The sequence below is a fragment of the Mus caroli genome, unplaced genomic scaffold (genome assembly GCF_978045245.1).
Source record: "Mus caroli unplaced genomic scaffold, Mus_caroli_1 scaffold_5, whole genome shotgun sequence".
NCBI lineage: Eukaryota > Metazoa > Chordata > Mammalia > Rodentia > Muridae > Mus > Mus caroli.
This window is the reverse complement of record NW_028227260.1, coordinates 95,630,063-95,657,335: the sequence shown is the minus strand read 5'-3', so window position 1 is coordinate 95,657,335 and position 27,273 is coordinate 95,630,063. Positions and strand designations below refer to the sequence as shown.

Below are 27,273 nucleotides of genomic sequence, written 5' to 3'. Positions count from 1 at the left end.
TGGTCACCTGGGTGAGTGACAGGGAATTAGCAGAGTCAGTCTTGAGCCTCTGATGGTGAGAAAGCAGAGTCAGCGTGGGGTCTTGGGCCTTTGGGGGAGCAAAGTGGGGTCTTGAGGCAGAAGGGACCAGGTTAACTGTGAGGAGATGTTTGGAAGGCTTTACACCTGGTAGTAAAATAGACCAGCGAGACCAGTGGATGAAGAGGGTTCCAGGAGGGTTGCAGGTTTGAAGAGAGTTGGCTGGGACAGTGACATGGAGAAAAGGAAGTAGTGACTCTCCCCCTGTGCTTCGTGGGTCCTCAGTGGACACATCCCGGTCCTGTTTCTTTGCAGTCATGGGCCTTGCCTCCCTCAACACAAATGCCTGTGCTTTTGTATATTTTTTTCAATGTGTCAAGATTTTGTCAAGATCTAGAGTATTGGTGGGCCATAGGAGGTCCTCCTAAAATCTGTGTTGAATATTGAAGGGGATGGGCCAGGACTGGTCCCCTTCACCAAAGGGCAGCATCTCCATCCAAATCCCACAAGTACTATGCTAGTTGAAACCACTTAACCCTGGGTATAAGTACCTTCCCAGCCAATCAGAGAGATGTGCACTGGGAGGTGGTTCCTACAGAGGTATGACCAACCATCCTCTGAAAAGAAGGAGGCTCCAGGGGTAGAAGAGTACCCTGGCTATTGGGGAACTCTGTTTAGGGGCTCTCCAGTTGATACAGGGTTCAGAAAGGAGCCTTAGCTCATGTGGTAGGGCAGTGGGATCACAAAGAGTCAGGTCAAATCCAAACCGGTGGGACCATCCTAGGACCTTCACATTCCAAAGGAGGCCTGGCAAGGCCACAGAGGGCGAGGCTAGGGAGCAGAATTGGGAGGGCTAAATGGGACAGCAAGTGGGCTGTGAGACATGGCCTCACTGACTGAAGAGTAGGACCTTAGTGAGTTGGAATTCCCACCAGACATCAGCATTATGTCCTTGTATTTTATGGGGTGGGGGTATAGGGTTTTGAGAGCGGCAGAGGGTACTGATCTTGAAAGGTAGTGGGTCTGGGAGCTCCAAGTCCAGAGAGAGAAATGGGGCAGGTCAGGACATTGGTGGCATGCTCTTGTCCTCATTTTGCACCAGCACAAGTGCCAGGACACACAGCCACACCCATGGTGTCCTGTTCCCTGTTCCCATTTCCCTCTTCCAATTCTTCCCAGTATCTCTACTTCCAGGACTCCTATCTAACGCAAGAAGATTCTAGCTATGTCAAGCAGGGAAAGGAAGGCCACTGACACTGCTGGCAGGCACCCAAGGATGGATCCAAATCTCTCCTCAGATGACAGCCAGAACCCAGGTGCAGTCGCTGCAGGTAAAAAACAGAAGAGGACAACAACAAAACCAAAACAGCATCATGAAAAACCCACACACAAACAAACCAGAGGGGCTGCCAGAAGGCTGTGTCCACCCCCAGCAGACATCCTAAAATCCCTTGGCAGGTGGCACACTGAGTGGATGTGGTGGTGCATGGACATTTCCTACTTGGACTAGTGGGGGGAGGTTCAGATGCTATTAACTGTTGTTCAAGCTTGCTTGTGGCTTCAACTTTCACCACCTGAAATTCCCACCACACAAGAATCCTGCAAGGCTCATAAGACAGTACTTTGCAGGCAATATGCAGTGTGCCTCTCTGGGAGCACATGGGTCACATGTGGAAGGACATGTGCAGATGCCTGTAACATCTGGTCCAAGAATCACTCAAGCCTAATGAATTTTGTGTGTGTCTGTGCATGTGTCTGTACTTCTGTGTGATATTCTTTCTCTCTCTGTCTGTATGTCTGTATCTCTCTGTCTGTCTCTCTCTCTCTCTGTCTGTCTGTCTGTCTCCCTCCCTCTCTGTCTGTGCATGCTTTTTGTGCCCACCCTCACTCACTCTGTGCCTGCACGTGCTTGTGTGTGCTTGCATGCATGGATGGATAATAATGGGAATGCATGACTTACTTTAAAAGTGTAAGTTACTGTAGGTGGCTATTGGCTCTAGAAACCCCACAGTGAATCAGTTTTCAATGGGAGATGATGGGAGCCGCTCACTTTGTCTCAAAACATTTTTCCTCTTTGTCTTTAAATACAGCTAACAGAGAAGTCCTTGATGCTGGTAGGGAGGACATTATTTCCTCAGGAACAGAGAGGCAACAGGCCAGGTGATCACCTTTCTCTCTCTCTCTCTCTCTCTCTCTCTCTCTCTCTCTCTCTCTCTCTCTCTCTCTCTCTCTCTCTCCTTCCTTCCTTCCTTCCTTCCTTCCTTATTTCTCTCTTTCCTTCCTTCCTTCCTTCCTTCCTTCCTTCCTTCCTTCCTTCCTTCCTTCCTTCCTTCCTTCCTTCCTTCCTTCTTTCTGTCTCTCTCTCTCCCTCCCTCCCTCCCTCCCTTTTTTCCTTTCTTTCTTTGTTCCCACTCATATAATATATTTAGAATCGTCAGGCTGGAAAAATGGCTCAGTGAAATGGTGCTGTATGTACAAACCGGAGAATCTGAGATCATATCCTCAGCCCCAACAGAAAAGGCCACACGGTGGCCACTTAATACCTTCGAAGCCCAGCACTGAGGGCTGAGGTGTGGCAGAGAACTTCTTTCTGCATGCCAACCTACCAAAAATAAACTGAGATATAAACAAACAAACAAACAAACAAACTAATGCAGTCGTGGGTAAGGTGTGTGAATCACAGGGTAGTCCTGGATGCATTGAGTTTAAAGGCCCCAACACATTCGTCCTGCAGTCCATCAGATGTTCAGTGTGTTACAAAATGAAAATCTCATGCTACCAGCTAACTACAAGTTCTGTCACAGAACTTGTCTTTCAGGAATAAGGTGGAAATTGGTAGAAGAGGAGCCCCTCCACACATACACACATACACACATATACATTACTACCTCTGATGGCTGCACACTTATACACATGAATTTCTGTTGCATACAGAGAAATCTAGAAGAATCAGTGTCTGCTCTTGAACTGTGAACTGTATAGAGGCTGTGTGGGGCACACTCTACTTCCCTGCTCATGCAACAAAGTTGGCCTTCTGTATACATTGAATTAAAGAGTTAATGTGATTTCTTTGCAGGAAGGAAAAACAGGATTTGTTCCAAGAATTCGAAGGTATGTTCTAGGAGACAATTCGAATTTGAGAAATTTATTTGAGCCAAAGAAATGCAAGGCAAGGGAGTTGTCACTTGGCAGAGAAGAGAAGTGGGCTTACTGCCCTGTTCTCAAACACACAGTGTCAAAATAGTATTTATTAGCTCACCAAGTCTCTACTTGACCTCAATTGTCCATGTGAAGATCATGGCACCTGCAGTGTGACTATTCATGCCTACTCACTGAGAGAGATTTAAAAATTGGATGAAAGTATCCGTCTCCCAGTTTTTGATTCACACAAGTGATGCATCTGTTGTTGATACCACATTTTACTTCTCTCATTTGTATTCTAGTCCTGTTTTTCTATATTTGGTTGGGAGGGGGGCACAGTGCTTGAAGAGGGTCAATCCTGGTTAAATAGCTGCCCACAATTTACAGTGCAAAAAGATAGCACCTGAAGTGGAAAGCTGAAGTCAGTGCTGTTAGCCTGTGGCCCTAGTATGATCAGTCGAGTCCTGCTTTAAATTGCTGTCAGATGTTAGTCACATGAACTGTTAAACAAAACTTACCAACCCAAGAACAAGCTGGGAGGTCTGCCGGCTTTTCTGATGGAGAGTTACATCTAGAAACTATTCAGAACCTCAGGATAGGGCTGTAGTCGGGTGGAGGGCATTGCCTCATATTGTTCAGGCCTCTGGGTTCCATCTCCAATACCACAGATTTTTCCATGAGTCATGTCTCCCTTTAAATTATTCAGGATGTAGCCGGGCGTGGTGGCACAAGCCTTTAATCACAGCACTCAGGAGGCAGAGACAGGTGGATTTCTGAGTTCGAGGCCAGCTTGGTCTACAGAGTGAGTTCCAGGACAGGCAGAGCTACACAGAGAAACCGTGTCTCGAAAATCCAAATATATATATATATATATATATATATATATATATATATATATATTCAGGATTCTACCTTATCAAATTTGTCAAATAGCCTCTAGGGCTACAATGGTTACTGTATTTTTCCTCTCACTGTCCAGTGATCTCTGAGCCTTTGGAGATTGTTGTAAATGGACATTTGTGTTTTGCATCAAGCAGCCCAACAGTTCCTCCTAGCATGTTCTAGAAATGAAACACGCTTAGTACATTGATTACATTCATACTTTATAAATGGCATCTAGTAAAGAAATTACACAGTGATTTGATAAGCTTTTTGTAAGTCTTGTTAAGTCCCCTCTGTTATGTTTTGTATGTAATATCTAGACACTGAAGTCCAACTGTCCAATTTCATGGTCAGGTCAGAGCCACTGAAATTTTGACTGAAAGAAAGGAGGCAAATAACCTTTGCATCTTCAGATCATATCCACCTATTGATAACAAGTGTCTTTCCAGTACCCTGGAGGGACCTTCACAGTAATGCCTCCAAGATTATGTCCCCTTACAGAGCCAACTAACAAAGTTCTTCAGGAAAACAGAGAAAGATTCTCAAGGATCATGAACTCATCTTTCTGTGCCATGGAGGTCAAAATTAAGGATGTTCTGAAAACCCAGTGTGAAGAGAGGTAGGGTTGTTGCTTCTTGTCACTTTGATCCCAGAGCTGTTGACAGTTGGTTTGTGAGCACAATGAAGGGGGAATAGCCAGTGTCCCCACTGGCTAGAAACTTATTTGGCAAGTGAACTTGCCTTGGTTTTTTCTGTAGAACAGACTTTGTTTTGTCTTATACCCTCCCGTTGTAACTGAAGTCAGTCAACTGTGTTTCCTAAGGATGAATTAAGATGTTTTGACACCTTTTTGTTTTTTTTTTTTTATTTTTTAAATTTTTTTATTACATCTTTTCCTCAATTACATTTCCAATGCTATCCCAAAAGTCCCCCATACCCTCCCCCCCCCCACTTCCCTACCCACCCATTCCCATTTTTTTGGCCCTGGCGTTCCCCTGTACTGGGGCATATAAAGTTTGCATGTCCAATGGGCCTCTCTTTCCAGTGATGGCCGACTAGGCCATCTTTTGATACATATGCAGCTAGAGTCAAGAGCTCAGGGGTACTGGTTAGTTTATAATGTTGTTCCACCCATAGGGTTGCGGATCCCTTCAGCTCCTTGGGTACTTTCTCCAGCTCCTCCATTGGGGGCCCTGTGATCCATTCACTAGCTGACTGTGAGCATCCACTTCTGTGTTTGCCAGGCCCCGGCATAGTCTCTTGGTAAATTTCTTTTTTTTTTTTTTTTATTATTATTTTTTTTATTTATTTTTTTATTTATTTTTTTTATTACATATTTTCCTCAATTACATTTCCAATACTATCCCAAAAGTCCCCCATAGCGCCCCCCACTTCCCTACCCACCCATTCCCATTCTTTTTTTTTTTTTTTTTACTACAGACAGTTCTTTTATTTTCAAAAGACATAAACCAAAACAATGACCCCTGACATGCAATAAACCCTATAATGTTACATGTGGAAGTTTTGATTTTTTTTATTATATCAATAAAACAAATAATCAGATAAAGGAAAATATAACTTAAGTATTGACTGCTTTTGTTTAGTGCTATCCAAAGAGGAGTCTGAGGTGAATATTTACCAGCCACTTATTTGAGAATTTGATTGCAGGGAGCAGAGTCCAGCCAGGCTCAGGGACACAGAATTGGAACAAGTACTGTCTTAGTCAGGGTTTCTATTCCTACATAAACATCATGACCAAGAAGCAGTTGGGGAGGAAAGGATTTATTCAGCTTACACTTCCATACTGCTGTTCATCACTGAAGGAAGTCAGGACTGGAACTCAAGCAGGTCAGAAAGCAGGAGCTGATGCAGAGTCCACGGAGGGATGTTCCTTACTGGCTTGCTTCCCCTGGCTTGTCAGCCTGCTCTTTTATAGAAACCAAGACTACCAGCCCAGAGATGGTCCCACCCACAAGGGGCCTTTCCCCCTTGATCACTAATTGAGAAAATGCCTTACAGTTGGATCTCATGGAGGCATTTCCTCAACTGAAACTCCTTTCTCTGTGATAACTCCAACCTGTGTCAAGTTGACACAAAATTAGCCAGTACAATTGACCCCTTGTCAACTTGACACACAAGCACATCACTAGTAAGCCTCAACCCTTACATTCTTATTCATCCCCAAGGTCTAAATAACTTTATTTTTTTTTTATTTTTTTTTTAATATTTTTATTACATATTTTCCTCAATTACGTTTCCAATGCTATCCCAAAAGTCCCCCATAGCGCCCCCCCACTTCCCTATCCACCCATTCCCATTCTTTTGGCCCTGGCATTCCCCTATATTGGGGCATATAAAGTTTGCAAGTCCAATGGGCCTCTCTTTCCATTGATGGCTGACTAGGCCATCTTTCGATACATATGCAGCTAGAGACAAGAGCTCCAGGGTTCTGGTTAGTACATTATGTTGTTCCAACAATAGGGTTGCAGATCCCTTTAGCTCCTTGGGTACTTTCTCTAGCTTCTCCATTGGGAGCCCTGTGATACATCCAATAGCTGACTGTGAACATCCACTCCTGTGTTTGCTGGGCCCCGGCATCATCTCACAAGAGACAGCTATATTTGGGTCCTTTCAGCAAAATCTTGCTACTGTATGCAATGGTGTCAGCGTTTAGAAGCTGATTATGGGACGGATCCCTGGATACAGCAGTCTCTAAATGGTCCATCCTTTCATCACAGCTACGAACTTTGTCTCTGTAACTCCTTCCCTGGGTGTTTTGTTCCCAATTCTAAGAAGGTGCACAGTGTCCACACTTTGGTCTTCATTCTTCTTGAGTTTCATGCGTTTATCAAATTGTATCTTATATCTTGGGTATCCTAAGTTTTGGGCTAATATCCACTTATCAATGAATACATATTGTGTGAGTTCTTTTGTGATTGTGTTACTTCACTCAAGATGATGCCCTCCAGGTCCATCCATTTGGCTAGGAATTTCATAAATTCATTCTTTTTAATAGCTGAGTAGTACTCCATTGTGTAAATGTACCATAATTTCTGTATCCATTCCTCTGTTGAGGGACATCTGGGTTCTTTCCAGCTTCTGGCTATTATAAATAGGGCTGCTATGAACATAGTGGAGCATGTGTCCTTTTTACCGGTTGGGACATCTTCTGGATATATGCCCAGGAGAGGTATTGCTGGATCCTCCGGTAGTACTATGTCCAATTTTCTGAGGAACCGCCAGACTGATTTCCAGAGTGGTTGTACAAGCTTACAATCCCACCAACAATGGAGGAGTGTTCCTCTTTCTCCACATCCTCGCCAGCATCTGCTGTCACCTGAATTTTTGATCTTAGCCATTCTGACTGGTGTGAGGTGGAATCTCAGGGTTGTTTTGATTTGCATTTCCCTGATGATTAAGGATGTTGAACATTTTTTCAGGTGCTTCTCTGCCATTCGGTATTCCTCAGGTGAGAATTCTTTGTTCAGTTCTGAGCCCCATTTTTTAATGGGGTTATTTGACTTTCTGGAGTCCACCTTCTTGAGTTCTTTATATATATTGGATATTAGTCCCTTATCTGATTTAGGATAGGTGAAGATCCTTTCCCAATCTGTTGGTGGTTTTTTTGTCTTATTGATGGTGTCTTTAGCCTTGCAGAAGCTTTGTAGTTTCATGAGGTCCCACTTGTCAATTCTCGATCTTACAGCACAAGCCATTACTGTTCTATTCAGGAATTTTTCCCCTGTGCCCATATCTTCAAGGCTTTTCCCCACTTTCTCCTCTATAAGTTTCAGTGTCTCTGGTTTTATGTGAAGTTCCTTGATCCACTTAGACTTGACCTTAGTACAAGGAGATAGGAATGGATCGATTCGCATTCTTCTACATGTTAACAACCAGTTGTGCCAGCACCATTTGTTGAAAATGCTGTCTTTCTTCCACTGGATGTTTTTAGCTCCCTTGTCGAAGATCAAGTGACCGTAGGTGTGTGGGTTCATTTCTGGGTCTTCAATTCTATTCCATTGGTCTATTTGTCTGTCACTATACCAGTACCATGCAGTTTTTATCACAATTGCTCTGTAGTAGAGCTTTAGGTCCGGCATGGTGATTCCACCAGAGGTTCTTTTATCCTTGAGAAGAGTTTTTGCTATCCTAGGTTTTTTGTCATTCCAGATGAATTTGCAGATTGCACTTTCTAATTCGTTGAAGAATTGATTTGGAATTTTGATGGGGATTGCATTGAATCTGTAGATTGCTTTTGGCAAGATAGCCATTTTTACAATGTTGATCCTGCCAATCCATGAGCATGGGAGATCTTTCCATCTTCTGAGATCTTCTATAATTTCTTTCTTCAGAGACTTGAAGTTTTTATTATACAGATCTTTCACTTCCTTAGTTAGAGTCACGCCAAGATATTTTATATTATTTGTGACTATTGAGAAGGGTGTTGTTTCCCTAATTTCTTTCTCAGCCTGTTTATTCTTTGTGTAGAGAAAGGCCATTGATTTGTTTGAGTTAATTTTATATCCAGCTACTTCACCGAAGCTGTTTATCAGGCTTAGGAGTTCTCTGGTGGAATTTTTAGGGTCCCTTATATATACTATCATATCATCTGCAAAAAGTGATATTTTGACTTCATCTTTTCCAATTTGTATCCCTTTGATCTCCTTTTGTTGTCGAATTGCTCTGGCTAGGACTTCAAGTACAATGTTGAATAGGTATGGAGAAAGTGGACAGCCTTGTCTAGTCCCTGATTTTAGAGGGATTGCTTCAAGCTTCTCACCATTTACTTTGATGTTGGCTACTGGTTTGCTGTAGATTGCTTTTATCATGTTTAGGTATGGGCCTTGAATTCCTGATCTTTCCAAGACTTTTATCATGAATGGGTGTTGGATCTTGTCAAATGCTTTTTCCGCATCTAACGAGATGACCATGTGGTTTTTGTCTTTGAGTTTGTTTATATACTGGATTACGTTGATGGATTTCCGTATATTGAACCATCCCTGCATCCCTGGGATGAAACCTACTTGGTCAGGATGGATGATTGTTTTGATGTGTTCTTGGATTCGGTTAGCAAGAAGTTTATTGAGGATTTTTGCATCAATATTCATAAGGGATATTGGTCTGAAGTTTTCTATCTTTGTTGGGTCTTTTTGTGGTTTAGGTATCAGAGTAATTGTGGCTTCATAGAATGAGTTGGGTAGAGTACCTTCTGTTTCTATTTTGTGGAATAGTTTGTGAAGAACTGGGATTAGATCTTCTTTGAAGGTCTGATAGAACTCTGCACTAAACCCATCTGGTCCTGGGCTTTTTTTAGTTGGGAGACTATTAATGACTGCTTCTATTTCTTTGGGGGATATAGGGCTGTTTAGATCATTAACCTGATCTTGATTCAACTTTGGTACCTGGTATCTGTCTAGGAACTTCACCATTTCATCCAGGTTCTCCATTTTTGTTGAGTATAGCCTTTGGTAGAAGGATCTGATGGTGTTTTGGATGTCTTCAGGATCTGTTGTTATGTCTCCTTTTTCATTTCTGATTTTGTTAATTAGGATGCTTTCCCTGTGCCCTCTAGTGAGTCTGGCTAAGGGTTTATCTATCTTGTTGATTTTCTCAAAGAACCAGCTCCTTGATTGGTTGATTCTTTGAATAGTTTTTCTTGTTTCCACTTGGTTGATTTCACCCCTGAGTTTGATTATTTCCTGCCGTCTACTCCTCTTGGGTGAATTTGCTTCCTTTTATTCTAGTGCTTTTAGGTGTGTTGTCAAGCTGCTAATGTGTGCTCTCTCTAGTTTCCTTTTGGAGGCACTCAGAGCTATGAGTTTTCCTCTTAGAAATGCTTTCATTGCGTCCCATAAGTTTGGGTATGTTGTGGCTTCATTTTCATTGAACTCTAAAAAGTCCTTAATTTCTTTCTTAATTCCTTCCTTGACCAAGGTATCATTGAGAAGAGTGTTGTTCAGTTTCCACGTGAAGGTTGGCTTTCTATTATTTATTTTGTTATTGAAGATCAGCCTTAGGCCATGGTGATCTGATAGGATGCATGGGACAATTTCAATATTTTTATATCTGTTGAGGCCTGCTTTGTGACCAATTATGTGGTCAATTTTGGAGAAGGTACCATGAGGTGCTGAGAAGAAGGTATATCCTTTTGTTTTAGGATAGAATGTTCTGTAGATATCTGCCAGATCCATTTGATTCATAATTTCTCTTAGTTTCACTGTGTCCCTGTTTAGTTTCTGTTTCCATGATCTGTCCATTGGTGAAAGTGGTGTGTTGAAGTCTCCCACTATTATTGTATGAGGTGCAATGTGTGCTTTGAGCTTTACTAAAGTTTCTTTAATGAATGTGGCTGCCTTTGTATTTGGAGCATAGATATTCAGGATTGATAATTCGTCTTGGAGGATTTTACCTTTGATGAGTATGAAGTGTCCCTCCCTGTCTTTTTTAATGACTTTGGGTTGGAAGTCAATCTTATCAGATATTAGAATGGCTACTCCAGCTTGTTTCTTCATGCCATTTGCTTGGAAAATTGTTTTCCAGCCTTTCATTCTGAGGTAGTGTCTATCCTTTTCTCTGAGATGAGTTTCCTGTAAGCAGCAAAATGTTGGGTCTTGTTTGTGTAGCCAGTTTGTTAGTCTATGTCTTTTTATCGGGGAGTTGAGTCCATTGATATTAAGAGATATTAAGGAAAAGTAATTGTTGTTTCCTGTTATTTTTGTTGTTAAAGTTGGCATTTTGTTCTTGTGGCTGTCTTCTTTTAGGTTTGTTGAGGGATTACCTTCTTGTTGTTTCTAGGGCGTGGTTCCTGTCCTTGTATTGGTTTTTTTCTGTTATTATCCTTTGAAGGGCTGGATTCGTGGAGAGATAATGTGTGAATTTGGTTTTGTCGTGGAATACTTTGGTTTCTCCATCTATGTTAATTGAGAGTTTGGCTGGGTATAGTAGCCTGGGCTGGAATTTGTGTTCTTTTAGTGTCTGTATAACATCCGTCCAGGATCTTCTGGCTTTCATAGTCTCTGGTGAAAAATCTGGTGTAATTCTGATAGGCTTGCCTTTATATGTTACTTGGCCTTTTTCTCTTACTGCTTTTAGTATTCTATCTTTATTTAGAGCATTTGTTGCTCTGATTATAATGTGTCGGGAGATATTTCTTTTCTGGTCCAGTCTATTTGGAGTTCTGTAGGCTTCTTGTATGTTCATGGGCATCTCTTTCTTTAAATTTGGGAAGTTTTCTTCTATAATTTTGTTGAAGATGTTTGCTGGTCCTTTGAGTTGAAAATCTTCATTCTCATCCACTCCTATTATCCGTAGGTTTGGTCTTCTCATTGCGTCCTGTATTTCTTGGATGTTTTGAGTTAGGATCTTTTTGCATTTTACATTTTCCTTGATTGTTGTGCCGATGTTCTCTATGGAATCTTCTGCACCTGAGATTCTCTCTTCCATCTCTTGTATTCTGTTGCTGATGCTCGTATCTATGGTTCCAGATTTCTTTCCTAGGGTTTCTATCTCCAGTGTTGCCTCATTTTGGGTTTTCTTTATTGTGTCTACTTCCCTTTTTAGGTCTAGTATGGTTTTGTTCATTTCCATCATCTGTTTGGATGTGTTTTCCTGTTTTTCTGTAAGGACTTCTACCTGTTTGATTATGTTATCGTGTTTTTCTTTAAGGATTTGTTTAAGGATTTGTTTTGACACCTTTTTGACACAGGGCAGTTGAATCAGTGTAACAGTAAGTGATGTGTGTGCGTTGGGTGAAAGTGTTGGGTGCATTGAGCTTCAAATCCTCAAATCATTCATCCTGGAGTCCTTCATCTCTTCAGTGTGAAATGAGATGAAAATCTCTAGCCTCCAATGTTGTACAGGTTTCCGGAGCCCTGTTCACCATACAGGTATCCTGAAATCCTCACGGGTACAGTGACGAAGAGTGGGTAGGCGCATACAGAAGTCTCTGATTGTCCTGGGTGTGCATGTTCATTGGACCTATCTTCATAATGAGAAAATAAAGCAGGGGTTGGGCTCGTCAGAGAGACTAATGCTTGTGGAATGCTAGTAAAACACACCTGAGTTTTCTAGCACTAAGAGCTGTGAAGTGACTCCTGTCTCGGCCAAGGAAGAACAGATGCTATTAGTGTGGTGGGAACTAATCCACCTCATTTTCCATTTTCCTGTCAGGATATTTTAGATGTCCTTTTCCAGTATTGCATTTAGTGAAGTTAAGTCAGTCGTGCTGTGTTTGAATGTGCTTTCTTCATGTCGAGAAGGAATATCACAGTGTTCACTGTTGTCTTTTACAGGCAGAAACTTTGTCAGGACTATTCTCTTCACTTTACAAATTTGAGTAGGAAGTTAACTTCGAATGCATTAAAACTCAAGACACAGGCTGAAAAACTCTCTGTGAGTATCAGGCTTAGCTTGAAAGGAGTCCATTTCGTCAGCCTCAGAGGTAGCAACAGAGGCTTCCTGCAGCAGGTCTGGAGGGAAGGGACAGGACATGAGCTCTGGGAGACCAGGAGGGTGGTTGATGTGGAGGGGAGAGACTGGCCATCCTCCATGACTTGGTTTATTTTTGTTTCCCTTCTGTGGGAAGATGACAAGGGTAATGATGGGTTAGGAGCCTGCATGGTACAGGCGTGGGGGGATGAGCAGGTACTGTCTGCAGAGTGCAGGAGGAAGTACAGGATTGTATCCTGAGAGGGGACACTTCAGGATCTAAACAGTGCTGATGCCAAAGAGTAGGAGGGCTACACGTAGCCTTCTGAAACAGTGATCAGGGATGTTGAGTGAGAGCAGTTCATGGGGCTGTGGAGGGGCAGGTGGAGACTTAGCTGCCAGTGTGGTTGGAGTTCAGTCCGGCCCTGTCCCAGAGGAGAAGAGGGAAAGGTTCCCATGCAGTGATGGAACTGTGATGGTGACTGAGTCACCTTTAGCCTGGAGATGAGAATGGACTTTGGGGGGCAGGTAACTGGACTCAGTGCTGTCTGGGGGGGGGGGTCCTTTCTTCCTGGTGGAGGATGGATCTGCTCCCTGGGGATTCTGACTTCCAAAGGTGGGGAAGCAGAAGGGGGACTACTGAGGGGTATGGAGATGCTGTCCAGCCCAGCTCAGGTCAGGAGCATGGACTCTGGAATCCCACCAAGTGGATGGCTGTCACCGTCCAGTTTCTTGCTAGTTATGCTAACTCAGAAAAATAATTTACATCTGTGCCTTAGTTTCCTGGGTGTGGAAGGAGGGAAGAAGTCCATATGTATCTGAAAGAATTTTTTCAAAGATTTGTTTTAGATGTGTATCCTTATATTGGTACAGGGGAGTGTCTGAAGTCAGTCTTAAAGAATATAACCCTGTTAGTGTGGCACTGTGTGGTCTACTCTTACTGGAAAGGCCAAAGTGGAGCGTGTCCTTATGTGGAGGAGTGACAAATGATGGGGATAACTCAAGGTAGGTTCTAAAAATACAGAGAGTCCAGCACATTTGAAGGCCTCTAGTAGGTAGGTTTTCAAATCTACAGGAACTAATAGCAGTGTTTTGAGTCCTCTTAAATAGGAACCCTTCACATTAAATGAGTGACCTTCACATAATGAAGGTCATTATTTTACTATTAGGATACTTCTGTAAATGTGGTCACTGTTTTAATTAAAAAGAATGTAAATGTTTTCACTCCATCTGTTTTGCATAAATACAATACAAAATTTCCTTTTATAAGCTTCCTGTTCCCCCCCCCCCCCCGCGGCTTATTCTTACATCTTACACTGCCTTTGTTTGTAGAATATGTTTATGGAGCAACAGAAGTTTATTCATGAATCTCTCGCTCTTCAGAAGAACAGAATGGAGGAATTTAAATCACTGTGTGAAGACTACTTGGAGGTGTGTTGAACAACCTCTCCAGGGGACACTGTATATGCTGGCATTCTCTCTGTGCTTTGGATAACAGCTTATGAAAGTTACCTGCAAACCCCGTCCACCATTTCCTCATGCTCCATGTAACCCTCAGTACAGAGTCAGTTTCTAATTTTCCCATTCACTCATGGTTGGGAGAATCATTCAAAGCTGGATGTGCTGCCGTGGTAATCTCATCTGGAGCTGCTCATATTGTACAGGGCACTAATGCTCTTCAGCTCATCCCGTCTTGGGTCACAGTGCATTTTTTCATTGGGTATGTATGTGCACACATGCACACATGCGTACTTGTCTATGCATGGGTGTGTAGATGTTGGAAGACAACTCTTACAGACACACTTCATCATATCTTTTTTTCTTACCTCTAGATTTTGGTTTGTTTGGTTTTGATTTTGACACAGGGTCTCACTGTGTAGCTCTGGCTGTCCTGAACTTACTATGTAGACCACTCTGGACTCAAACTCACAAGAGATTTGCCTGCCTGCCTCTGCTTCCTGAGTGCTGCGATGAAAGGTGTGCACCACTGTGCGGGACTCCCATGATACCCATTTGAAACAGGATGACTCACTGGACCTGGAACTATGGCTAGGCTGGCTGGCTGCTCAGCAGGTCCTTTGCTGCCACAGGTCGATGTGTCATCATGCCTGACTTTTACTATGTATGCTGAAGAGCTAACGTTGCCTTTCTATGCTGATGGAGCAAGTACCTCCATTACTGCTGCATTCTTACCCCCCAAGAATTACTTTTACACACTGCAGCTGTCTTCCCAGACCCTCTCATTCCATTTTTAAGCAGACTAGTGACAACAATATTTGCACTCACTTTACTTGCTCAGTCCATTTACATTTCCTATCATTGTAGGACTGAAACATGGCTTCATATGGCCAATCGAATCATAAGACAGCTCCCAGGTATAGCACTCAGTACGTAAGTAAGTGGAAGTCAGAGAGATTGTGAATTGAGGGTTATCCTACATAATAGTCTCTGTAAGTACTTGCTAGGCACGTTGATTGTCCTATGCTGTCTTCAGGTTTGTAGCTCTCTACAAGATAATTAAATACTGGACGCTCTACTTTTGTTTCAGACTCAATGTGAACTGGCTTTTTCAAGTTGCACTTAAAATTTTGTTCATCCAGAGTAATTCAGATGACCCAAAACAACCTCGTTGACAGAATTTATCCTTGCTTTCTTAATGCCTGTCTCCTACAAAAAACCCCCCACCCAAACACACACACACACACACACGCACACACACACTGGGCGGGGATTAGGGGCCAGTGTGTGTTCCTGCTGAAATATCATTCCTTGAGTTCTCAGTGGCCCAGAAACTTGCTCACCCATTCCAATGTTAAGATCTCTGTGTTGTTCCAGTTTCTGTGGTCACTGAACAAGATTATGGAAGAGATCCTGCAAAGTTTTATAATGCCAGACTATAGATGTAGTGTGTGCTGTTTCACTCAGTGCTAAAGGGAATGTGGGGGTGGAAACCTTGAGTTTTAAGTTCCTGGTGCACAGTGGTCATAGTAAGGGACAAGCTATTCCATCTTGCTAAGAAGTGGGCGAGTAGCAAAGAATGGGCTCATGCTTCATGCTCTGTTTTCACTTGGCTTCATTGGCTTTCATTTGTGCTGTGCGTGGAGAGGTATCCCAGACTCTCAGACATGGTAGGCAAGGACCGTTCCCCTGGGCCACTCCTATAGCTAATCCCTCACGGTTTGACCATTCAGCAGTGGGTTGAGAAGTGGCAATGTTGGCATCACTTTGGTGGATATTTTGATCTTCATGTTGTATAGGGTTGGTGCTCGCTGCTTTTGGAGTAATTTTTGGAGTAATTAAACCACATCTTTTACCACATTTGCTTCCTTTGAAATGTTGATGTTCCCATTTGAAAGACAAGATGACCAGGGCTGATTTCCTCACATGTTCTTTGCTTCAGAACCTGGAGTTACTGAGGGATTCTCGGGGAAATTCCATTGCTGAAGAGCTGAGACGTCTCATAGCCACCTTGGAAATCAAACTTCTGATGCTGCATGTAAGTACCTAGCCTTTCCCATAGAAAATGGGGATAAGGCCAACCCTGAGTGCTATTTATTATTTCGTATTATTTATTATTATACACCCATTTAATATTTTCATTACTTAACAGAACCAGCAAAAGACTGCTGCTACTCCACAGTCTCTCCTGGATGTGTTATTCTCATAATACTTTGGAGCACAAAAGCCGATATGAGGGGAGCAGTATAATACTCTGGGTGAAGCTGCTAGTGCTGATGTTTGCAGCTTCTGTGCCTGGATCTTCTCCAGTCTTCCTCCTGTTCCTGCAGATGCCCCCTTCTGTTAAAACTCAAATAAACCCTGGGATTTGTGTGAGAGCAGTGCAAAAATGTCTGTAGGAAACTACAGCCCTCGGGTAGAAATGGCAGGCTTTCCTTGGTAGCATCGTAATTACTGGTTAGCACACATTGGTGTTGATACAGTAGATTATCATACCTGAACATCGTCTCCCCAAATTAGAAGGCACGCAAGGGAGTATGGTTGTCGTGTCCAGATAAATAATTAAAGATGATACAGGCTTCCTTTTACATTCTGCTCTGAAATGTGTTCAGTGATGGAGCCTATGAAGCTGACCTTCAGCCTCCAAAGGCAGTGTGCTCTTAATAGTTATAGTAGAATTCATCAAACCTCCCCAGTAAGAAAGATGTGTGTAATGTGGCTTGAATCGGTGGAAATGTCATTTGCAGACAACATTTACAAGGTCTTTCAATTAAATGTGTCTGTCACACTAAGAGGTGATTCTGAACATGAATACAGCTTAATTCGCCATGGTTTATTAATTCCCTCACTTGTAAGCATAGGAGTAACTGAGAATGTTTTGTTTGTGAAATTTATCGCGCATGTAGTATGGGATCATCAGGGATATTATATATGAGGTCTCCTGTATAGTTAAAGTTTGCGTCCTGTGAATTCCTGTATGTATGCCCTGGGAAATCCTTACTTGAAAACGTTTGATTTAATAAACATGAAATAGTTTCAGACTTGTTGCGATGAATCATTTAATTGCATTCTCTTTCTGACATCCCTGACGTTTCACCCCTTCTCAGACACAAATGGCCCCATGCCATGTGGAGGTGTGCTGTCACCTGTGTTCCTGCATGGGGCCAGTGTAGTCCAGGCCACTTGTCTCATTGTGTCCTGTTGTGTAGAAGCATTGAAAACAGGCTGTGTTCAGCCTCCCCCATTTTCTCCAAGTGGAATTGCATTCCTCCAGACTAAATGAGGCCTTCCCTGCTGGGATCATTTTACTGTCTAAAGTTTGCATTTTCTAAAAGAACTTCCCCCTTTGTGCAAACTTCCTGTGACCCTCTGGGCCTTTAGTATTATTTCTTTAATAATAATTAATAATCATAATATAATGTTGTATAATTACCGCTTTGAATGTCTCCTACTTGAAATATTCTGCCTATCTTTACCATATATGGATACTGTCCAAAGTGTTTCTCCAGTGTTGAATTCTATTTTATTTCTCTGTCTCTCTGTCTCGGTCTGTGTGTGTGTGTGTGTGTGTGTGTGTGTTTGTGTGAAAATATTCCTTTTTGTGTGTGGTACTTGTGTATATGCCTTCATGTGTATAGGCACAACTCTGTGTGTGTGTGTGTGTGTGTGTGTGTGTGTGTGTGTGTGTGTGATTGCACACATGGACCTTTGCATGTAGGGGCCAGAGATAATTCTGATACCTGGTTTATTTTATGAAACAGTCTCTGTATCTCTCCTTCTCTGTCTTCCTCTCCCTCCCCCTCCCTCCCTCCCTCCCTCCCCCCCTCCCCCCTCTCTCTCTGAACATGGTGCTCATCAACTGGGCTAGGGTGTTAGATCATTGGGTTCTAGGGATCTACCTGGCTCTGCCTCCTAGTGCTGCTGGTACAAATACTCACTGCTGTCCTGAGATTTTTCTTTAAAGTTTTATTTTGGTTATTTTATTTATGTGGATCTGCATGTGTCTGTCTGTGTGTCTGTATGTGCTCATGCATTCAGATGCCCACAGAGGGTGTCAGACTCTTAGAGGTAGAGTTCCTGTGGGCCACTTGATGGGTACAGCGTTTTGAACTCAGGTCTTCTACAAGGGCCCCAAGTGCTCTTAACTACTGACCTGTGTCTAACGCCCCTGTGCTGAGGGTTTTAAAAGGTTTCTGGGGCTCTGTACTCAGAGTCTCATGGCTGTTCAGCAAGCTTTTCACTGCTGAGCCATGTCTTCCCTGGTACATATTTGTTTCTTAGGAGTATGAGCTCAGATATTTTTGTAGTTGTTGTTGTTGTTCTCTATCCACCCTGATGATGCATAGGAACATACCCTGTGACCCTTACTATTACATTGTGCAGCATCTAAATGTGTAGATAGATGAGTGTCTGCCTCCCTGGGCGCACCACGACTCCTATCACAGTGTCCCATTCTGCTGGCAGCATCAAGGTACTTCACCCACAGGTCTCCAGGGAAACCAGGACTATTAAGCAAGCAGGGTATTGGTTTCAATGGAAAAGGTGTAAAAACCTGTCCTTGGGTCCAAATAGCTGGAAACTGGAAGTGTTAAAAAAGCCTGGTCATCTGAGTTATGTGTTGGGCCTCCACATCTTCCACAACCACGTCTGGAAATACCTAGTATTCTAAATGACCCTTTTGCTATCTGTGCAACCAGGGGCTCCCCGCCCCTAGTTCCCACAACCAGGACTGGAGATACCTAATTGTCTAAATGAACGTTATACTACCTGCAGAGGCACAGGCTCACCCATGCTGCCACAACCAGCACTGAATATAAATAATAGCATAAATGACCTCTAAGCTATCTGTGTGGCTCAGACCATGAGGGATCCTTCCTGAAGCCCTAAAGCTAGCACAGATAGCCTAGCCTCAGAACCCATCTTCTTGGAAGAAATTACATGTGCCCTGGGTGGCATTTTGGTGTAATTATGCTTCCTTGTGGCCTGGAGATTGTGGTGCACCAGGAAACCCTTTTCCTACTTATACGGGGTTGAATTTGCCAGCCACAAAGAGCCTGGCCTCTGGTCCCCTGAAGTTTGATCCCAGCTGACAAAGTCCATCTCAAAAAGGTGAGTTTTTATTCTCACCTCTTTGCTGAGCATTTCCCTGCTTGCGGTAACATCTACAGAGACCACACACACAGTCACACACTATGCTGTACAAAGCAGTCATGCTGCATATTCAGAGGTGAAGTCACTGGCAGTAGGTGACAGGTGTTGATTTGGTGAGTTTTACAGCTCACAAATGACAGAAAAATAATTACTAGGTCAAGATAATGCCAGGGTGCTGGGCTGGTTGGGCACTCAGCTGAAAGTCATCCCCATGTAGTGACAGCACATCTGTCATAGTGCACAGTATGGACCACGAGACGCAGGCCTACAACACTTGCCCTTGCAGGGGATACAGACCAGATAGTGTTCTTTCCCTCCTCCACAGAAGTAGGTTTTCAGTGAAATTGTCCCAGAGTGTTGATGTTTGCACACAGCCTGATATCTGTGTCAGGGGGGAACTATTACTTCTCACTGAGCTCTCGTCTGCACCTGTTGGACCTGCCCACCAGCCGTGGCTCGGCCCTATTAGTGTAGAAATGTAAGTGAAGCTTCCTGGAAACATGAACGAGCTGGAGTCGGCATAAAGTAGTGGACTCTGGTGTGTGTGCGGATCAGACCTTTTGCTGTACTCACACTGCAAATGACCTGAGATGGAAACTCTGACCAGGGTATCAACGTGCTTTTAGGTTAGGTTGTTAGAAGGCTCTGCCTAGGCCCACTTGTTTATTTTTATTGTACCTGATTTTTAGTGTGAGTGGTTTGACTGCATGTATGCCTGTGTCGCATGCTCATGGCTGTTGGCTCTCAAATCCTCAAGAGTGTGCCAGATCCCCCTGTAACTGGACTCATCTATGGCTGTAAACTGCTATGTATATACTAGGAATCTAACCTGGGTTCTCTGCCATGGGACCCAGATTTTGTAACAATTTGGAGGACAGGGGGCCGAGGGTAGAAAGAGTATAAGATCCAGAGATAGTGGATGACTAGAAGGAAACTCTGTCCTAAACATAAGAGGCATGTTGCACCAGTAAACTCACAACAATTGTGACAGCATGAACTACACCCATTAATCTCAAGCCAGACCAAATCACAGCCTGGAGGGGCCTGGTGGGCATGAAGATCCATGCCTAAGTAAGGAGATATTGCTAAGTGACTGCTGTTGGGAGAAGGAGAGTTAGCTTTCTTCATGTGTTGGCCCACGATAGGTCTGATATGCTCTAGTGAGTGGCTGGCCACAAACCTGATTGTATATAGTCGGCACTACTGTGTCTGGATGGGTTAAAAACAGGACACAAAGTTGGCTGGGTTGGATTTGAGAGGTGATGGGAGGAAGAAAAAATCTTGAAAATACACTATAATGTATGAAATACTGGGCGAATTAATAGGGTTTCTGGGAAACAGGGGACTGAAGTGATGTCTCAGATTAAGACATTAAGAGATTAAGAGCACGTGATGACCTTTTAGAGGAGCCAGCTTCACTCCCCAGCAGCACCCACAGCTGCTGGCTCATAATCACTTGTATTTCCAGTCCCAGGGGATCAGTTCCCTCTTTTGACATCCATGGGCACTGCATGCAAATGGTATTCCTATTGATAAACAGGCACATGCACATACACATCAGTAACAATACATTTAGATACTACAATTATCCTCAGAAACTTTTCTTGGCAGTGTAATAGTGTCATTATCAAAATCATGTTTGTAGGATCATGAAAAGCTGACCTCACCGCTATGCCTGTTATCACAGTCATACCATCTTCCTGCTAAGTCGTCACACTTCAGAGATACCTACACATACATTCCTGGTTATTGTAACCTTATTTACAATAGACAAAATAGGGAATCAGCTTACATGATTATCAACAGATCAATGAATGAATGAAGACACTGTGGCTTATTTACACAACTTATTTTTATTCAACAATAAAGAAGAATGAAAGTAATAACATTGAGTGACACTATAGATAATCATGTTAAGTAAAGTAAGCCAACTAACAAATTTCATATATATGGATTCTAGATTGTATGTCATTTATACAATGCACATGCACAAATGTGTGAGAGACAGACAGACAGACAGACAGACTGACAGAAGTGGGCCTATTTAGATGGACAATGGAGGTACCTATGAACACAGACCCACATGTTGCTGTGCTGTCCATGTCTGCCTGTCGAACCTGACTGGCTCTGTTTTGTCATCTCCTATGAGAAGAACTTTCTGAACCACCTAGCTAGGCTGGCCAAGACCAGTTCAGAGACAAGAGGGCATCTCTCCTGTGTACCCTCTCACCGAGGTCCTCCAAGCCATTCAGTGTACCTCTCCCAAACCAGCCTGTCTTCCACGCCTACAACCCAACACTACTGTGTTCCTGCAAGTAGGCCAGCCTCCCCTCTGTCCCTGCTCCCACCTGATGCCCAAAGTAAAAACTAGGGGACAGAGCAAGTGAGCCACCCGTACCCCAGCACCTACCCCTCTTCCCCTCCATGTTCCTCTATCTACATCCACTAACCTTTGAACCCACCTTCTACTCTCACCTCATTCCCAAGGAAAAAGCTAGAATAAACCAACCTCTGGACCACCCGAACCTCAGCACCTAACACCCTTCTCCCCTACGTGTTCCCTCAAGTAGGCCCACCTCAGCCTCAGACCCCACTAACACCCCCATCCCCTTCCCATGACCACAGGGAAAAGTCAGAGAAGCTATCCTCAAACTAAAGCTTTAATAAGAACACAACTGGGAGAAGCAAGGGGCGATGCTGGCCAGCCAGGCAGGGCCTATCTGTGGACAAGATTGGGTGGGAAGGACTCATTGATGGTGTGCAATGCATAGATGGGGTTGGCAGATCGGCCAGTCAGCAAGCCAGAGCTGGGCAGTGGTGTTGGAGGCAGCAGCAGTGGCTGTGGAGGCAGCAGGAGCAGGAGCAGGAGCAGGAGCAGCTGCAGCAGCTAGTAGTTAGTAGCTAGAGATGATGATGATGACGGCTAAGAAGACCACTCTGAGCTGGGCCACCTGGGAGATGGTGATGAACTGGAACAGTTCGCTGAACAGCACACTGTTGTAGACAGCCATGTCCAGCAGCTCCGGGGTGATGAGCCTCTGGGCGCCTTTTCTTCAGGTCTCCTTGCCTGCCAGCTCCAGCAGGCTGTGAGTCAGGAACTCTAGGACTGGGGTCAGGAAGATGGGCAATGTTTTGCTCAGCCGCGGGGCCTGGTCGCTCTCCCATAGATGATGCTCCACCAGACTCACCAGTTCGGCCAGGTTCTGGAGGTGCAAGAATGGTGAGAGGACAAAGATGACGACCACCCTCGAGGCCTGCTCCTTCTGCTCCTGGGCATGCTGGACTCCACCTGACTGCCTTGGCTGGCCTGCTGGGCCTTGACACTGATCCGAACGCCCAACATGTCCCACACTGTGTCTGGCTGTGCATCTTAGAGACCTCTCATTGGTTGCAGCCCACTGTTTTGTATTGTTTTGGGTTTTTTTTGGTTTATTTTGAGTTCTTTTTTTTTTTTTTTGGTTTTTGGTTTTGGTTTTGGATTTGGTTTTGGTTTTTTGAGACAGGGTTTCTCTGTGTAGCTCTCGCTATCCTGGAACTCACTCTGTAGAGCAGGCTGGCCTCGAACTCAGAAATCTGTCTGCCTCTGCCTCCCAATTACAGGGATTAAAGGCATGTGCCACCCCTGCCCAGCTGCTGCCCACTTTTGTGCTCCAATTCCCACGGATGATGCACTGCCTGCATGTGTGTGTTTATGTGTGTGTATCCACGCATTCGCGTGTGTGAGCACAAGGATGCTCACCTGTGAGAGCCTGGGCTCCTGGACAGCCCTCAGTAGGGACCCTGTGTTCCCCTTGCTATCTTAGACTGCTGAAGGAACCTTCCTCTGGGAAGTGAGCAAGTCAGTGGTGCTATGGAGAATGTCACAATTTAGGCTTGTAGGGTGCTTTCAGAGCCCCTACTCATTAAGCACATGTTCCTTGTCCCTCCCCCCAGTACCCTAGGCACCACAGAAAACTCTCATTTTTCTCATTTGGGTGGGAACCTATACTGTGTTGGAAGTACACACACACACACACAAACACAACACACACTACACTACCTTGAGTTTCAGAAGAGAATTTCAAACCTTGGCACATAGTTAAGATTGTGAAATATTAAGATGAGGACTTGATAGATTGAATGAGAATGACCACCAGAGAACCCTGTATTTCAGTACTTGGTTCCCAGTTGTTACAACTGTTGGGGAAGGATTAGGAGATATGGGCTTTGGAAGAGGATATGTCACTAGGGGTTTGGACATGAAGTTTGAAAAGGTTGTGTGATTTCCACTTCTCTCTCTCTCTCTCTCTCTCTCTCTCTCTCTCTCTCTCTTTCTCTCTCTCTTTCTCTCTCTCTCTCTCTCTCTCTCTCTCTGCCTAGTCATTGTAGATCATGATATGAGCTCTTAGATTGTTTTTCATTCCACCATCATGAAATATATCCCTCTAAAAATGTTAAATCTAATAATCATGTTGTGTCATAAGTGGCTTTTGTTGTGATGTTTCATCACAGCAATGAAAAGGTAACTAAGACATAAGTTGGTACCCAGGCGTAGGCTATTGCTATAACAGGCATAGCCATGCTGGTTTTCTGTGTTGTTTTTGTTTTAATGTGGAAGGCTTTAGGATTTTGGATTTGGAAAGCAGTTGAAGTCTGTGAGCAGAGGATAATGGGCCCTCCTCATAGGAGGCTGGGAAACTGTAGTGCTAAGATTTATGCAGACTATGGATACCCTCCTCAAGAGGTTTCAGAGGGGAACAATATTTGAAACGTGGCTAGAGGCCATTTTTCTAATATTTGTCAAAAAAAGATGCATTTTGTCCTTTTCCTAAGAATGTTCCGGAGGCGAAATTTAAATGTAATAGGTTAATTACTTTGGTATAGAGGGCTTCAAGTCACACAGCGATTAGTAATTATGCATAAGCATGTGTGCAATGAAAAATAGCAAGCATGAGAAAAAAGAAATATGAAGTTTACATTTAGAGGAGAAAAACAGGAATAGGTAATGATATGTTGGAGTCATATATGTCATGTATGCTGATGCTGAAAGAGATGAAAATATTAATAGAGAGGACTAATCCAAAGTAGAATCACCTGAGGCATGTGGGCTTAGATTTTTTTCAAAACCTATATTTTTATTAAATTGTTTTATTTATTTGCATCCCAAATATTGCCCCCTTCCCGGCCCCCCATGCAGAGTTCTTCCCCTCCCCCCATCCTCACTCCCCTTTACCTCTGAGAGTGTGCTCCCCCAGGTATCCTTCCAACTTAGAGCATCGAATTTCTCCAGGATTAGGTGCATCCTCTCCCACTAAGGCCAGACAAGGCAGTCTGTGCTACATATGAGCTGAGGGCCCTGGGTCAGCCCACGTATGCTCTTTGGTTGGTGGCTTAGTCTCTGGGAGCTTTGAGGGGTCGGGAATAATTGACACTATTGTTCTTCCTATGGGGTTGCCATCCCCATCAGCCCCTTCAGTCCTTCCCTAACTCTTCCATAGGGGTCCCTGACCTCAGTCCAATGGTTGGATGTAAGTATCTGCATCTGGCTCAGTCAGCTGCTGTTAGAGCCTCTCAGAGGACAGACGTGCTAGGCTCCTGTCTGCAAGCACAACATGGCATCAGTAATAGTGTCAGGGTTTGGTGTCTGTGCAAGAGATAGATCCCAAGCTAGGCGAGTCACTAGATGGCCGTTCTTCAGTCTCTGGTCCATTTTTGTCCCTGCATTTCTTTTAGACAGGAACAATTCTGAATCAAAAAATTTGAAGATGGATGGGTGCCCCCATGCCGCAATTGAGGGCCATGTCTATCTACTGGAAGTGGTCTCTTCAGATTAGATCTCCCCATTGTTGGGCATTTCAGAGCCTCCCACATCCTAGGTCTCTGGAACTTTCTAGAAGTTCCCCCATGCCAACCCTCCACCCCCTGCAGCTGCATATTTTCATTCATTCTCCTGACCCTCTGGGTTTCTATTTTTTTCCCCATACCTGACCTTGTTCCTCTCTTCCATTCTGAATCCCATCTGTCACCTAGGTCCCTCCCTCCCTCTGCCCCCCATGATTTTGTTCCCCCTTCTAAGTCTGATTGAAGTATCCACACTTGGGCCTTCCTTCTTGTTAAACTTCATAGGGTCTGTGGGTTTTTATCATAAGACAAAACAGCAACTACAAATTGGGAAATGATCTTCAGTGAACCTACATCTGATAGATATCTATTATTCAAAATATACAAAGAACTCAAGAAGTTAGCCTTCACAAAAACAAATAACTCAAAACCTGGGATATAGAGCTAAACCGAGAGTTCTCAACAGAGGAATCTTGAATGGCTGAGAAGCACCAAAGAAATGTTTAAAGTCCTTTGTCATCAAGGAAATGCAAATCAAAATGACCCAGTCAGAATGGATGAGAACAAACACTCTCTCAGGTGACAGAAGATGCTGGTGAAGATGTGGAGAAAGAAGAACACTCCTCCATTACTGGTAGGATTGCAAACAGTTGCAACCACTCTGGCAGAATCTGGCAGTTCCTAAGAAAATTGGAAATAGTTCTACCTGAAGCCCCAGCTATACTGCTCCTGGCCATATATATCCAAAAGTGGTTCCACCATTACCCCAAGGACACATGTTCCACTATGTTCATAGCAGCCTTATTCATAATCACCTGAAGCTGGAAACAACCCAGATGTTCCTCAACTGAAGAATGGATAAAATAAATGTGATTCATTTAAACATGGACTACTATTGAGCTATTAAAAAGGAGGACATCATGAATTTTTCAGGCAAATGGATGGAACTAGAAAATATCATACTGAGCCAGGTAGCCCAGACTCAAAAACACATGCATGGTATTCATTCACTTATGAGTGGATATTAGCCAAAAAGTACAAAACATACTTTTAATAAGGGTTCTAAAGTGCCTTTCTGATAGCCCTCCAACCACCAGAGTTAGTGGAAAAGAAAGGTTATTATGATGGTGGGGCGTGGGGAGGTGGAAGGGAGAAGTGGACCTGTTTAGAAAGAGTTCTTTGGAGCAAATACCCTCTGTGTTGTCAAGAAATCAGCAGTTCAGTTCAAGTTCAGCAGCAGCAGCCGATTCCACTTGCAGACACTTCATGGATATACCAATAGTCAAGCTCAGTAGTGTCAGGATAGCAAGCACAAATCAGCAGTGGTGGCACTACCTGGCCAAGACAGCCAGGCCTCCTCGGGTGAATCAGTACCAGTCAGCAGGAGCAACCAGAACTGGCAAGGACACCAGGAGAACTTCTCTGCTGTGCCTCACTCAAGGAAGCAAAGATATGGGAAGATGACGAATACAGACCAACAAAGCATTGCAAAACTAGCTATGCAAGCCTGCTGTCACTGTCTGTTGAGTCCTATTTTATACTCCTTCCAAATATCACATGTCCTCCCATGGGTCTTGCCTCAGCAAAAACCACCATGTGAGTCTGTCTAAGCTACCTCCACGTGAGTCTGTATCAGTTGACATCTCCAGAAACTTCTACTTCACTCTGCCAATTGGCCTGAGTCCACAGAAGTGGCAGGAAGCCGCCAGAACACCACCAGAAGTTTGTTTGGTGTATTTCTCTAAATGAAGTCATGACAAATTATGACCATAAAAGAATGGCAAGCCATACCCATACCATCCAGCATTCTCTACTATCTGTTAGATTTATATTTATATTCCTTCTAAATATCATGCATCTGTTCACATGTCTGCTTTAGCAAACCATCCTTTCACCTCTGTGCCCCAGCCAAACATCATTTGATAGAACTGACTTTCCAAAGAAACCAGAAGTTTCCACTTTACAGGGATGCTGTGATGGTTTGAATAAAAATGGCCCCCATAGGGTCATAGAGAGTAGCACTATTAGTCAGTGTGGCCTTGTTGGAGGAAGTGTGTCACAGGGAGGTTGGTGCTTTGACATCACAGAAGCTCAAGACAGGCTTAGTGTGGTATTCACTTCTGCCTCCTACTGATCAGGATGTAGAACGCTCAGCTGTTTTTCTACCATCATGCCTGCCTGCAGGCTGCCATACTTCCTGCCATGATGATAATTGACTAAGACTCTGAACTCTAAGCCAGCCCCAATTAAATGTTTTCCTTTATAAGTGTTGCCTTGGTCATGGTGTCTCTTCACAGCAGTAAATCCCTAAGATAGTGCCCTCAGGGAAGACAGCACCCAGATAGCTAAGCTTCCAACTTGTAAAAATAAGAGGCA

General features: G+C 43.7%; 1 protein-coding gene and 1 pseudogene across 2 annotated transcripts; one reads left to right on the top strand and one right to left on the bottom strand.

Moving 5' to 3' along the window:
* The first annotated feature begins 1,243 nt into the window (after nt 1–1,243).
* LOC147004713 (X-linked lymphocyte-regulated protein 3A) lies at nt 1,244–16,145 on the top strand. Of its 2 annotated transcripts, none has more exons than XM_085837708.1 (8): nt 1,244–1,334; nt 2,109–2,178; nt 3,095–3,129; nt 4,543–4,660; nt 12,333–12,432; nt 13,801–13,899; nt 15,869–15,964; nt 16,079–16,145. In XM_085837708.1, the coding sequence occupies exons 1-8, from the start codon at nt 1,244–1,246 to the stop codon at nt 16,133–16,135; spliced, it is 666 nt and encodes a 221-aa protein (XP_085693834.1). In that variant the 3' UTR covers nt 16,136–16,145. The 2 variants fall into 2 exon arrangements, with proteins under 2 accessions (XP_085693834.1, XP_085693833.1); XM_085837707.1 differs by having other exon boundaries at nt 1,244–1,349.
* Nucleotides 16,146–21,971: 5,826 nt separating this feature from the next.
* On the bottom strand, nt 21,972–22,354 carry LOC147004712 (histone H2A-Bbd type 2/3-like; annotated as a pseudogene).
* Nucleotides 22,355–27,273: the final 4,919 nt, after the last annotated feature.

Excerpts from the sequence above, each read along its gene's own strand:
- LOC147004713 (XM_085837707.1), top strand. The coding sequence starts at position 1,244 with ATGTCAAGCAGGGAAAGGAAGGCCACTGACACTGCTGGCAGGCACCCA. Across the intron at positions 1,350-2,108 it reads CCCAGGTGCAGTCGCTGCAG|CTAACAGAGAAGTCCTTGAT; the intron begins GTAAAAAACAGA and ends CTTTAAATACAG. Across the intron at positions 2,179-3,094 it reads ACAGAGAGGCAACAGGCCAG|GAAGGAAAAACAGGATTTGT; the intron begins GTGATCACCTTT and ends ATTTCTTTGCAG.